Here is a 13,554-nt window from a genome sequence, read left to right on the forward strand (position 1 = left end):
GCTAGGCACAGGAGTGTCTGTGCATAAGGTGACTCTGACAGGAAATAATAAAGTAATGGTGGTGGGGGTGGGGCGGTGCTGGGGTAGGTTAGTGAGTGGAGATGTTACTGCTTGGAGAGAATAGCAACTTTTAAGTCTGGTGTATACTGCATAGCCTCCTCCCTGATGGGAGTCGGACAAACAGTCCATGAACAGGGTGGGTGGGATCCTTCATGATGTTGCTGGCCTTTTTCTGGCACTTTCTGTATAGATGTCCTTGATGGTGGGTAGACCAGTGCTGGTGATGTGCTGGACAGTTTTGACTACCCGTTGTTGAGATTCTCTGTGTGCCTTAGTGCAATTTCCATAACATGCAGTGATGAAGCATGTTAGGATACTCTCTACTGTGCATCTGCAGAAGGACATGTGTATTGATGTGCATAGTCCAGCTCCTGTCAGTCTCCTCAGAAAAAGAGGCATTGGTGAGCATTCTTGATTGTATAGGATGTGTTCAGGAACCATGACAGGTTGTATAAATTGTGCACTCCCTGGAGTTTGAAGCTGCTTGCATTTCCCATTTCTGTGCCACCAATGTAAAGAGTGGTATGAGTGGTGTGAGTTCTCCTGAAGTCAATAACCATCTGCTTTCTCATGTTGACATTGAGGGAGACAATATTTGCTTGGCACCAGCTCTCAAGCACTTCCACCTCCTCTCTATAGGATGTTTAATCATTGTTGACAATGGGCCCCACCACTGCCGCCCCATCAGCAAACTTGACAATGGCGAAATAGTATGTAAATGAATTATTGACTCACTGGGCGTATCACTGAGATTAGACAGAATCAGCACCATTAAAATATTTTTTTCAAAAATAGGTTTTGTACTAATACTTACTTTAATGGAAGTATGTGATTCAAGATCTTGGCAATTCAATTTTGCCACATACATTCTTCTTATCAGTCGATTGTGCTCTCTGGTCTAATTTGTATAATATATGTTTGTCATCCAGGTTTCATTTCACTTTTCAAACATTTTTGAAAAAATGTCCATTCATTTCAATGTCTTGCATCTAAAATTAAAAATGTTCTTTAAAGTGTCCAAGAAGCCAATTTCTGATGAAGTTAAGCCACAGCTTGTTTCAAGAAAAGAAGTTCCTCCAACCAAAGGTATGGGAATATGCATCCCATCATTTTAAACAGAGCCCTTGAAAAAGTAATCACGTGATCAATTGGCTTTACTGTGTGTGTGCGCGCACATGTTTGTATATACGGTGATGTCTTGTGCATTTATGCTGAATCTTGATTCATATTTGGTCACTTGTTTTGTGCATTTTATCATTAAGTCGAGTGGAGATATTAAATTAGAAGTAATACAGTGAAGCATGAAACTGTAAATCAGGGGATCCCAACCTGGAGTCCATGGACCCCTCGGGCATCCATGGCTCCATGGCATAAAAAGGTTGGGAACCCCTGCGTTGAAAATAAGACAGAAAATGCAATGTGCCTATGATTTATGTAGAGAATTCACTCAGCCAACCAGAAAACGATGGAAAAATTCATCCGGTTATGAACAGTTAACATTTCAGTTCTGAGAGCCTTCATCAAAACAAAGGAAGACAGAAACAAATTACTCTAGATGGCAGAGAAAATGGAGGAGGATAATGGGTGTAACAAAAGGAATTTCTTTGATGGGGTGAAAATGTGGAACTGTGAAGAGACAGTAAAGCCTCCTGTATATGACTTATTGCCTTCCCTCATCTTTTTTGCATTCTTGACTAATTTGTTTCTTTATCAGTTCTGATGAAAGTTGTCTGACCCAAAACATCAGCTGTTCATCCTTCCACACATGTGCCTAGCTTGCTGAGTTTTCCCAGCATTTTCTGTTTTTACTTACTTGGGGTAGTGAGTTCTTCTCATAAATCATGAGCACATTTTGAAGTAATCACACCATAAAGTGCTATACCTCAGAAAAAAATATTTTCATCAAAGTTATTTGAGTTCATTGAGAGAATTTGTTATTAAAATAATTAGTGGGCAGTCAAGCATTTCTGCTTGAATTATTAAGTCAGCTGCATTTGATGTAATTTCTGTACACATTATAAATATGTGCTCGTCACAAGATGATGAACTATGTCAAGTCTTATTTGTAGTAATGCATTTAATGTTATGTGCATTGCTATTTTAAATATTCTTAGTGTATGCCTCTGAAATTCTCTTCTCCAAAAATTACATTTTTCAAGTGCCCGAGGTTCCTGAGTTTATTCCTGAAGAAAAGAAGCCAGTTGTACCAGAAGAAGAAGTTGCTCCAATGAAAGGTACAAAAGAAGGCACATATTTTATATTAGTTACTCTTTCAATAAATGATGCTATCATAATTGCATTAGCTTGGAGAGTAATTATATTTTAGGGGACCTTTTAATTTTGTGTCTTTTGTTTGTGTATCTGTTTAATTTTTACTGTATCAGTTTGTCCTTGAAACCAAACTCTAATGTAAGATAGTGTTTGGTGGTTGTAATTGTCTGATGCTGTACAAGCTTTTTGTGTATCAAAATGACAGTTTAGTCCTGCAGCACAGTTGTGTTGAATGTCAAACTGCTGATGGGACATATTGGGGTAACCAATGTGTAGTGGACCTGTATATGGTAACTGCTGTTTAAAAAAGGCATGAAAAATCAAGGAACTGCTAACCTCTTAGCCAGGCATCATTAGTTGGGAAGATTCTGGAACCTGTCATAAATAAACCAATATAATATTATGATTGAACAAACAGAACATGGGTTTATGAAGGTAGAGTACATAAGACTAAACTCCAGGAATATTTGGGGATGTATCTGATAGAGTGGATGAGGGAGATCCAGTGTAGATATTAAGTAATTGGCTTTTCAGAAGGCTTGAATCGGTTCTGAAGAGATTAGTCAACAACGTTCATGCATGAATTGAAGTAGCATCTGCAATTACTGAAAACATGGAAGAGAAGTGGAAAATATCTAATAATTTTTTGAAAATAGGTTTTGTACTAATACTTTCTTTAATGGAATATGAGATTCAAGATCTTGGCAACTCAATTTTGCCACATACATTCTTCTTTTCAGTCGATTGTGCTCTGTGGTCTAATTTGTATAATATATGTTTGTCAACCATGTTTCATTTCACTTTTCATACATTTTTCAAAAAATGTCCATTAATTTCAATGTCCTGCATCTAAAATTATAAATGTTCTTTAAAGTGCCCAAGAAGCCGATTTCTGATGAAGTTAAGCCACAGATTGTTTCAAGAAAAGAAAAGGTTCCTCCAACCAAAGGTATGGGAATATGCATCCCATCATTTTAAACGGAGCCCTTGAAAAGTAATCACATGATCAATTGGCTTTACTGTGTGTGTGCGCGCGCACATGTTTGTATATACGGTGATGTCTTGTGCATTTATGCTGAATCTTGATTCATATTTGGTCACTTGTTTTGTGCATTTTATCATTAAGTCGAGTGGAGATATTGAATTAGAAATAGTATACTGAAGCATGAAACTGTAAATCAGGGGATCCCAACCTGGAGTCTATGGACCCCTCGGGCATCCATGGCTCCATGGCATAAAAAGGTTGGGAACCCCTGCGTTGAAAATAAGACAGAAAATGCAATGTGCCTATGATTTATGTAGAGAATTCACTCAGCCAACCAGAAAACGATGGAAAAATTCATCCGGTTATGAACAGTTAACATTTCAGTTCTGAGAGCCTTCATCAAAACAAAGGAAGACAGAAACAAATTACTCTAGATGGCAGAGAAAATGGAGGAGGATAATGGGTGTAACAAAAGGAATTTCTTTGATGGGGTGAAAATGTGGAACTGTGAAGAGACAGTAAAGCCTCCTGTATATGACTCATTGCCTTCCCTCATCTTTTTTGCATTCTTGACTAATTTGTTTCTTTATCAGTTCTGATGAAAGTTGTCTGACCCAAAACATCAGCTGTTCATCCTTCCACACATGTGCCTAGCTTGCTGAGTTTTCCCAGTATTTTCTGTTTTTACTTACTTGGGGTAGTGAGTTCTTCTCATGAATCGTGAGCACATTTTGAAGTAATCACACCATAAAGTGCTATACCTCAGAAAAAAATATTTTCATCAAAGTTATTTGAGTTCATTGAGAGAATTTGTTATTAAAATAATTAGTGGGCAGTCAAGCATTTCTGCTTGAATTATTAAGTCAGCTGCATTTGATGTAATTTCTGTACACATTATAAATATGTGCTCGTCACAAGATGATGAACTATGTCAAGTCTTATTTGTAGTAATGCATTTAATGTTATGTGCATTGCTATTTTAAATATTCTTAGTGTATGCCTCTGAAATTCTCTTCTCCAAAAATTAAATTCTTCAAGTGCCCGAGGTTCCTGAGTTTATTCCTGAAGAAAAGAAGCCAGTTGTACCAGAAGAAAAAGTTGCTCCACTGAAAGGTACGAAAGAAGACACATATTTTATATTACAGTTACTCTTTCAATAAATGATGCTATCATAATTGCATTACCTTGGAAAGTAATTCTATTTTAGGGTTCCTTCTAATTTTTTGTCTTTTGTTTGTGTATCTGTATAATTTTTACTGTATCAGTTTGTCCTCCTTGAAACCAAAAATCTCTAATGTAAAATAGTGTTTGATGATTGTAATTGTCTGATGCTGTATAAGCTTTTTGTGTATCAAAATGACAGTTGTACTCCTGCAGCAAAGTTGTGTTGAATGTCAAACTAGTGATGGGACATATTGGGGTAACCAATGTGTAGTGAACCTGTATATGGAAACTGCTGTTTAAAAAAAGGCAAGGACAATCAGGGAACTGCTAACCTGTTAGCCTGGCATCATTAGTTAGGAAGATTCTGGAACCTGTAATAAATAATGGTGGTGGCATCCGTTGGTCTCGCGAGACCATGGATCTGCGCCTGGAAGGTCTTGCTTCAGTGTGTGTTAGAACAGCGTCTGTTGTGGCTGTAGAGGCCCACACGGGAGTGACAGTCTCGGCTGCATCGACTACACTTGAAGGCGCTGTCCTCCAGTAGTGTCTTGGTACTGTTTTTCCGATGAGTGCACTTTTCTTCAGCAGCAAGCCTCAGCTTCTCTTCTCCCCTTTTTAGATCTGCATAGTTCCAGCCTCCAGTGAGAGCGATCGCTTGCGATGTCCTCCCACCTCTCGATGTTTATTTTCAGTGACTTCATGTCTCTCTTGCAAACGTCTTTAAAACGAAGATGGGGTGGCCCTTGTGCTCTCTTGCTGGAGGCCAGTTCCCCGTACAGCAGGTCTTTCGGGATCCTCCTGTCTGACATGTGGTGTACATGACCCAGCCAGCGGAGACGGCGTTGTTGGTGCAGGGTGAAGAGGCTGGGTATCTGGGCGTGGGCCAGGACCTCATTGTTGGTGACTCGGTCAGTCCACGTGATGTCTAGGATGCGTCTCAGGCTGTGAAGGTGGAAGGCGTTGAGACGCCGCTGTTGTCTATAGTAGAGGCTCCAGGTCTTGCTGCCGCAAAGCAGTGTGCTGAGGATGCAGGCCCTGTAGACTGCAACTTTGGTGTGCGTCGTCAGCTTTCTGTTCTCCCAGACTCTGTTTGTCAGCCTGGCGAATGTTGAGGCTGCTCGTCCGATCTGTCTGTTGATCTCCGGGTCTAGGGAGAGGCTGTCCATGATGGTGGAGCCAAGGTATGTAAACTTGTGAACTACCTCCAGCTCATAGTTGTTGATGGTAATGGCAGGGGGGTGCTCAGCGCTCTGGCCCAACACGTTGGTTTTCTTCAGGCTGATGGTCAAGCTGAAGTCCTGGCAGGCTCTTGAAAAGCTGTCCATGAGGCGTTGCAGTTGCTCTTCAGAGTGTGTTGCCAGTGCCACGTCGTCTGCAAACAACATGTCCCTGATGAGTACTTCACAAACCTTGGTTTTTGCCCTCAGCCAGGACAGAATGAACAGCCTCCCGTCCGATCTGGTGTGGAGGTAGACACCATCAGTTGGTGTTCTAAAGGCATGTTCAGCATGACTGCGAAGTAGATGCCAAACAGGGTGGGGTAAGCACACAGCCCTGCTTCACACCGCTGTAGATGTTGAAGGCCTCTGAAGAAGAGCTGTCGAACTGAACAACGCCCTTCACATCTGTGTGGAATGATTGAACTATCCTGAGGAGCCTCGGGGGACAACCAATCCTGGCGAGGATTCTGAACAGGCCGTCTCTGCTCACAAGGTCGAAGGCCTTCGTAAGGTCAATGAAAGCAACATAGAGTGGTTGTCTTTGCTCTCTGCATTTCTCTTGTAGCTGTCGATGGGAGAAGATCATGTCGATTGTGGAGCGTTCTGACCTGAAACTGTACTGAGACTCGGGATATACCCTTTCAGCTCTTTTCTGCAGTCTGTTCAGGACCACGCAGGTGAAGAACTTCCCAATGATGCTCAGCAAGGAGATTCCCCTGTAGTTGTTACAGTGGCTTCTGTCCCCTTTATTCTTTTATGTGGTGACAATGTTGCAGTCTCTCATGCCTTGCGGCACTGTTCTTTCTATCCAGCACTGGCACAGTAGTTCGTGCAGGTGGTTTAGCAGGACGCCCTTTGCGCATTTGATGGCCTCTGGTGGAATGCCATCCAATCCTGGTGCCTTCCCAGTGGGCAGGCTGTCGATGACTTTACTCAGCTCTTCGGCAGTCGACAATGTATCAAGTTCCTCCATGACAGGCAGGCATTCCACGACATCTAGCGCGCTGTCCGAGATGCTGTTTCCTCTGGAGAAGAGTTCGGAATAATGCTCCATCCATCTCTCCATCTGCTTGCTTTTGTCATTGTTGGTCTCGCCTGTTATGGTTTTCAATGGTGCTGTCTTGCTCTGGGTTGGCCCATTGGCTTTCTTGATCCCCTCGTACACTCCATGGATGTTGCCTGTGTCAAATGATGACTGAATGCTTTTGCATAGTTGTAGCCAGTAGTCATTTGCACAGTGTCTGGCTGTTTCCTGGGCCTTGCTTCTTGCTGTCCTTAGCGCTTGCAGTGTTGCCTGGGTGGGGTGGCGTTTGTGCTCTAGTAGTGCAACACGCGTCACCTCGATGACAGCGGTGAGCTTGCTGGAGCTCACTTCAAACCAGTCCTGTGTCTTGCCCCGTTTCTTCCCGAAGGCCTTATGTGCAGTGCTGTGAATAGTGTCCCTGAGGGAGTCCCATCTCTGCTGAGCATCTCCTTCTGGTGGGTCTGCGAGGAGAGCATCCTCCAGTGACAATGAACTCTGCTTGCCTGGAGGCTTGGTGCAGTGCCTCTTCTTCGGCCGAAGTTTGATCTTGCAGCAAACCAGAGAGTGATCCGTGTCGCAGTCGGCACTCTGAAAGGAGCGAGTCATGAGCATGTTTCTCAGGTGACGGCGTCTTGTGATTATCAGGTCCAACTGGTGCCAGTGTTTGGAGCGGGGATGTCACCAAGACACTTTGTGCTGAGCTTTTGGTCTGGAAGTAGGTGTTGGTGACACACAATTAGTGGAGCATGCAAAGCTCGAGCAGTCGTTGCCCGTTGTCATTCATGCTGCCGATCCCATACCGTCCCAGACAGCTTGGCCAGGAATTGTGGTCGGTGCCCACTCTGGCATTGAAATCACCAAGTAGCAGCAACTGTTGCTGACTTGGGATCTCCTGTATCATCATTGAGAGCTGGTCGTAGAATTCGTCCTTTGTGTCTTGTGTAGAACAGAGGGTTGGGGCATAGACACTGACAAAGTTGACAGGCCCGTTGGATGTGTGGAGTCAAAGTGAGAAAATCCACTCCGTCCCTTTCTCACTAGGCTCTACCATCTTCAGCAGCGAGTACTTCATAGCAAAGCCGACACCATGCTCTCCGGTCTTGTCTGAGCCCTTCCCCTGCCAGAAGAAGGTATAGTCTCTTTCTCGTAGCGTTCCCGATTCTGCAAGACGTGTCTCTTGGAGCGTTGCAATGTCCACTTGGAGCCTTGACAGTTCATTGTTACTCACTGCTGTCTTGCGTGAGTCGCTGATCTCCCGAAGGTCATCTGATATACCAGTTGTCATGGTCCGTATATTCCAGCATCCTAGTCTGAGTGCTGGCTTCTTTCTTTGTCTTCTAGTTGTGCTTGGTGCAGCGTTTACAGTCCGCAGTTCGAGCTACTTGTATCCCTAAGCTCCACGCACCCAGTGGAGTGGGTGGACTGTGGCAGGACAGCACCTAATTGGCTGGGGGCTGCCCAGCTTGAGGCGGGCAGTAGCTGTCCAGTGAGACGCGATAGTCTCTCCCTCCGTCGAAAGCAACCCCTGGCGCCTTGCTCTACACCAGTCGAGCACAGGCTTATAACCAGTAGACTGCTGCTTTCCATGTTGTGCTGTCGCGGTGAGGCGACGCTGGAGTGTCCTCTCCAGGGCGCAGGCGTGGGAAGGTTGTATGGATGATCAGCAGTTGCCCATGCTGCAAGTCTCCCCTCTCCACAACACCGATGTTGTCCAAGGGAAGGGCAAGGGCCGATACAGCTTGGCACCAGTGATATCGCAGGAGTTGCCAGAACGAAGTTGAAAGCAATGTCGGACTGCCTTAGGGACTCCAGCTCCGGATTTGTCCTCAGGGTTTACTCCCAAAGCCTTTCCAATCAGTGGGTATGGCCGCAAGGCAGCGGAGGTTTGAAATCAGAGTTTCCCTCTCTTAGATGGACTGCCATCCCAGGCTGACGAACTCCATCTACCCAAAGCACTGGTTTTAAGGCGCCAGGACCCGCCTTCACCCCTTCTCCTGTCAGCAGAAACAGTTCCGCCAGGCTTAGAGGCTAAGCCACACCAGAAGGCCAGGAGTTGGACTTAGTTGTCAGAGGCTATTTGAGGCGCATGTCACGAGGAGCACTTTTATGTAGTCAGAGCTTGTCCCCACTACCACTCCTCGGCTTGACAAGCTTGGAACTGTAATAACTAAACCAATATAATAGTATGATTGAGCAAAAAGAGCATGGATTTATGAAAGTAGAGTACATAAGACTAAACTCCAAGAATATTTGGCGATGTATCTGACAGAGTGGATGAGGGACATCCAGTGTAGGTATTAAGTAATTGGCTTTTCAGAAGGCTTGAATCAGTTCTCAAGAGATTAGTCAACAAAGTTCATGCATGAATTGAAGTAGCATCTGCAATTACTGAAAACGTGAAAGAGAAGTGGAAAATATCTAATAATTTTTTTGAAAATAGGTTTTGTACTAATACTTTCTTTAATGGCATATGAGATTCAAGATCTTGGCAATTCAATTTTGCCACATACATTCTTCTTATCAGTCGATTGTGCTCTGTGGTCTAATTCGTGTAATATATGTTTGTCAACCATGTTTCATTTCACTTCTCATACATTTTTCAGAAAATGTCCACTCATTTCAATGTCTTGCATCTAAAATTAAAAATGTTCTTTAAAGTGTCCAAGAAGCCAATTTCTGATGAAGTTAAGCCACAGATTGTTTCAAGAAAAGAAAAGGTTCCTCCAACCAAAGGTATGGGAATATGCATCCCATCATTTTAAACAGAACCCTTGAAAAGTAATCACATGATCAATTGGCTTTACTGTGTGTGCTCACGCACATATGTGTTTGTGTGTGTGTGTTTGTATGTACGGTGATGTCTTGTGCATTTATGGTGAATCTTGATTCGTATTTGGTCATTTGTTTCGTGCATTTTATCATTAAGTCGAGTGGAGATATTGAATTAGAAATAGTATACTGAAGCATGAAACTGTAAATCAGGGGATTCCAACCTGGAGTCCATGGACCCCTCGGGCAACCATGGCTCCATGGCATAAAAAGGTTGGGAACCCCTGCGTTGAAAATAAGACAGAAAATGCAATGTGCCTGTGATTTATGTAGAGAATTCACTCAGCCAACGAGAAAACAATGGAAGAATTCATCCGGTTACGAACAGTTAACATTTCAGTTCTGAGAGCCTTCATCAAAACAAAGGAAGGCAAAAACAAATTTTTCTAGATAGCAGAGAAAATGGAGGAGGATAATGGGTGTAACAAAAGGAATTTCTTTGATGGGGTGAAAATGTGCAACTGTGAAGAGACAGTAAACACAAAATAATCTGTAGATGCTGGGATCAAAGCAACACTCACAACACGCTGGAGGAACTCAGCAGGTCTAGCAGCATCCGTGGAATCCTGTGGCAGCACCCTCAGGTTCTGGCCCGAAACATTGACTGATCGTTTCCATGGATGCTGCCCGACCTGCTGAGTTCCTCCAGCGTGTTGTGAATGTTGCAATAGACAGTAATGCCTCCTATATATGACTCATTGCCTTCCCTCATCTTTTTTGCGTTCTTGACAAATTTATCAGTTCTGATGAAAGTTGTCTGACCCAAAACATCAGCTGTTCATCCTTCCACACATGTGCCAAGCTTGCTGAGTTTTTCCCAGCGTTTTCTGTTTTTACTTACTTGGGGTAGTGAGTTTTTCTCATGAATCATGAGCACATTTTGAAGTAAACACACCATAAAGTGCTATACCTCAGAAAAAAATATTTTCAGCAAAATTATTTGAGTTCATTGAGAGAATTTGTTATTAAAATAATTAGTGGGCAGTCAAGCATTTCTGCTTGAATTTTTAAGTCAGCTGCATTTGCTGTAATTTCTGTACACATTATAAATATGTGCTCGTCACAAGATGATGAACTATGTCAGGTCTTATTTGTAGTAATGCACGTAATGTTATGTGCATTGCTTTTTTAAATATTCTTAATGTATGCCTCTGAAATTCTCTTGTCTAAAAATTAAATTCTTCAAGTGCCTGAGGTTCCTGAGTTTATTCCTGAAGAAAAGATGCCAGTTGTACCAGAAGAAAAAGTTGCTCCAATGAAAGGTACAAAAGAAGACACATATTTTATATTACAGTTACTCTTTCAATAAATGAGCTATCATAATTGCATTACCTTGGAAAGTAATTCTATTTTAGGAGACCTTTTTTTTTGTCTTTTGTTTGTGTATCTGTATAATGTTTACTGTATCAGTTTGTCCTTCTTGAAACCAAAAATCTCTAATGTAAAATAGTGCTTGGTGGTTGTACTTGTCTGATGCTGTACAAGCTTTCTGTGTATCAAAATGACAGTTGTAGTCCTGCAGCAAAGTTGTGTTGAATGTCAAACTGGTGATGGGACATATTGGGGTAACCGATGTGTAGTGAACCTGAATATATGGAAACTACTGTTTAAAAAAAGGCAAGAAAAATCAGGGAACTGCTGACCTGTTAGCCTGGCATTATTAGTTAGGAAGATTCTGGAACCTGTAATAAATAAACCAATATAATATTATGATTGAGCAAAGAGAACATGGATTTATGAAATTAGAGTACATAAGACTAAACTCCAGGATATTTGGGGATGTATTTGATAGAGTGGATGAGGGAGATCCAGTGTAGATATTAAGTAATTGGCTTTTCAGAAGGCTTGAATCAGTTCTCAAGAGATTAGTCAACAATGTTCATGCATGAATTGCAGTAGCATCTGCAATTACTGAAAACTTGAAAGAGAAGTGGAAAATATGTAATTCTTTTTGAAAATAGGTTTTGTACTAATACTTCTTTTAATGGAAGTATGAGATTCAAGATCTTGGCAATTCAATTTTGCCACATACTTTCTTCTTATCAGTCGATTGTGCTCTGTGGTCTAATTCGTGTAATATATGTTTGTCAACCATGTTTCATTTCACTTCTCCTACATTTTTCAGAAAATGTCCATTCATTTCAATGTCTTGCATCTAAAATTATAAATGTTCTTTAAAGTGTCCAAGAAGCCAATTTCTGATGAAGTTAAGCCACAGATTGTTTCAAGAAAAGAAAAGGTTCCTCCAACCAAAGGTATGGGAGTATGCATCCCATCATTTTAAATAGAACCCTTGAAAAAGTAATCACATGATCAATTGGCTTTACTGCGTGTGCTCACGCACGTGTGTGTTTGTGTGTGTGTTTGTATATACGGTGATGTCTTGTGCATTTATGGTGAATCTTGATTCGTCTTTGGTCACTTGTTTTGTGCACTTTACCATTAAGTCGAGTGGAGATATTGAATTAGAAGTAGTATACTGAAGCATGAAACTGTAAATCAGAGGATCCCAACCTGGAGTCCATGGACCCCTCGGGCATCCATGGCTCCATGGCATAAAATGGTTGGGAACCCCTGCGTTGAAAATAAGACAGAAAATGCAATGTGCCTGTGATTTATGTAGAGAATTCACTCAGCGAACCAGAAAACAATGGAAGAATTCATCCGGTTATGAACAGTTAACATTTCAGTTCTGAGAGCCTTCATCAAAACAAAGGAAGATAGGAACAAATTACTCTAGATAGCAGAGAAAATGGAGGAGGATAATGGGTGTAACAAAAGGAATTTCTTTGATGGGGTGAAAATGTGCAACTGTGAAGAGACAGTAAACACAAAATAATCTGTAGATGCTGGGATCAAAGCAACACTCACAACACGCTGGAGGAACTCAGCAGGTCCAGCAGCATCCGTGGAATCCTGTGGCAGCACCCTCAGGTTCTGGCCCGAAACATTGACTGATCGTTTCCATGGATGCTGCTCGACCTGCTGAGTTCCTCCAGCGTGTTGTGAATGTTGCAATAGACAGTAATGCCTCCTGTATATGACTCATTGCCTTCCCTCATCTTTTTTGCATTCTTGACAAATTTATCAGTTCTGATGAAAGTTGTCTGACCCAAAACATCAGCTGTTCATCCTTCCACACATGTGCCAAGCTTGCTGAATTTTCCCAGCATTTTCTGCTTTTACTTACTTGGGGTAGTGAGTTCTTCTCATGAATCATGAGCACATTTTGAAGTAATCACACCATAAAGTGCTATACCTCAGAAAAAAATATTTTCAGCAAAATTATTTGAGTTCGTTGAGAGAATTTGTTATTAAAATAATTAGTGGGCAGTCAAGCATTTCTGCTTGAATTTTTAAGTCAGCTGCATTTGCTGTAATTTCTGTACACATTATAAATATGTGCTCGTCACAAGATGATGAACTATGTCAGGTCTTATTTGTAGTAATGCACGTAATGTTATGTGCATTGCTTTTTTAAATATTCTTAATGTATGCCTCTGAAATTCTCTTGTCTAAAAATTAAATTCTTCAAGTGCCTGAGGTTCCTGAGTTTATTCCTGAAGAAAAGATGCCAGTTGTACCAGAAGAAAAAGTTGCTCCAATGAAAGGTACAAAAGAAGACACATATTTTATATTACAGTTACTCTTTCAATAAATGAGCTATCATAATTGCATTACCTTGGAAAGTAATTCTATTTTAGGAGACCTTTTTTTTTGTCTTTTGTTTGTGTATCTGTATAATGTTTACTGTATCAGTTTGTCCTTCTTGAAACCAAAAATCTCTAATGTAAAATAGTGCTTGGTGGTTGTACTTGTCTGATGCTGTACAAGCTTTCTGTGTATCAAAATGACAGTTGTAGTCCTGCAGCAAAGTTGTGTTGAATGTCAAACTGGTGATGGGACATATTGGGGTAACCGATGTGTAGTGAACCTGAATATATGGAAACTACTGTTTAAAAAAAGGCAAGAAAAATCAGGGAACTGCTGACCTGTTAGCC

At 41.7% G+C, this 13,554-nt stretch overlaps 1 protein-coding gene across 1 annotated transcript in view; it reads left to right on the forward strand.

The window, feature by feature from the left end:
- ttn.2 (titin, tandem duplicate 2) overlaps positions 1–13,554 on the forward strand; it is a 391,135-nt gene that overhangs the window by 155,043 nt on the left and 222,538 nt on the right. Inside the window, exons 80-87 of the mRNA XM_072261778.1 lie at positions 1,075–1,146; positions 2,220–2,294; positions 3,206–3,280; positions 4,355–4,429; positions 9,383–9,457; positions 10,741–10,815; positions 11,734–11,808; positions 13,090–13,164. Coding sequence (XP_072117879.1) covers positions 1,075–1,146; positions 2,220–2,294; positions 3,206–3,280; positions 4,355–4,429; positions 9,383–9,457; positions 10,741–10,815; positions 11,734–11,808; positions 13,090–13,164 — 597 coding nt within the window. The remainder of the gene's footprint in view (positions 1–1,074; positions 1,147–2,219; positions 2,295–3,205; positions 3,281–4,354; positions 4,430–9,382; positions 9,458–10,740; positions 10,816–11,733; positions 11,809–13,089; positions 13,165–13,554) is intronic.

Source organism: Mobula birostris, chromosome 6, assembly GCF_030028105.1.
Source record: "Mobula birostris isolate sMobBir1 chromosome 6, sMobBir1.hap1, whole genome shotgun sequence".
Classification (NCBI taxonomy): domain Eukaryota; kingdom Metazoa; phylum Chordata; class Chondrichthyes; order Myliobatiformes; family Myliobatidae; genus Mobula; species Mobula birostris.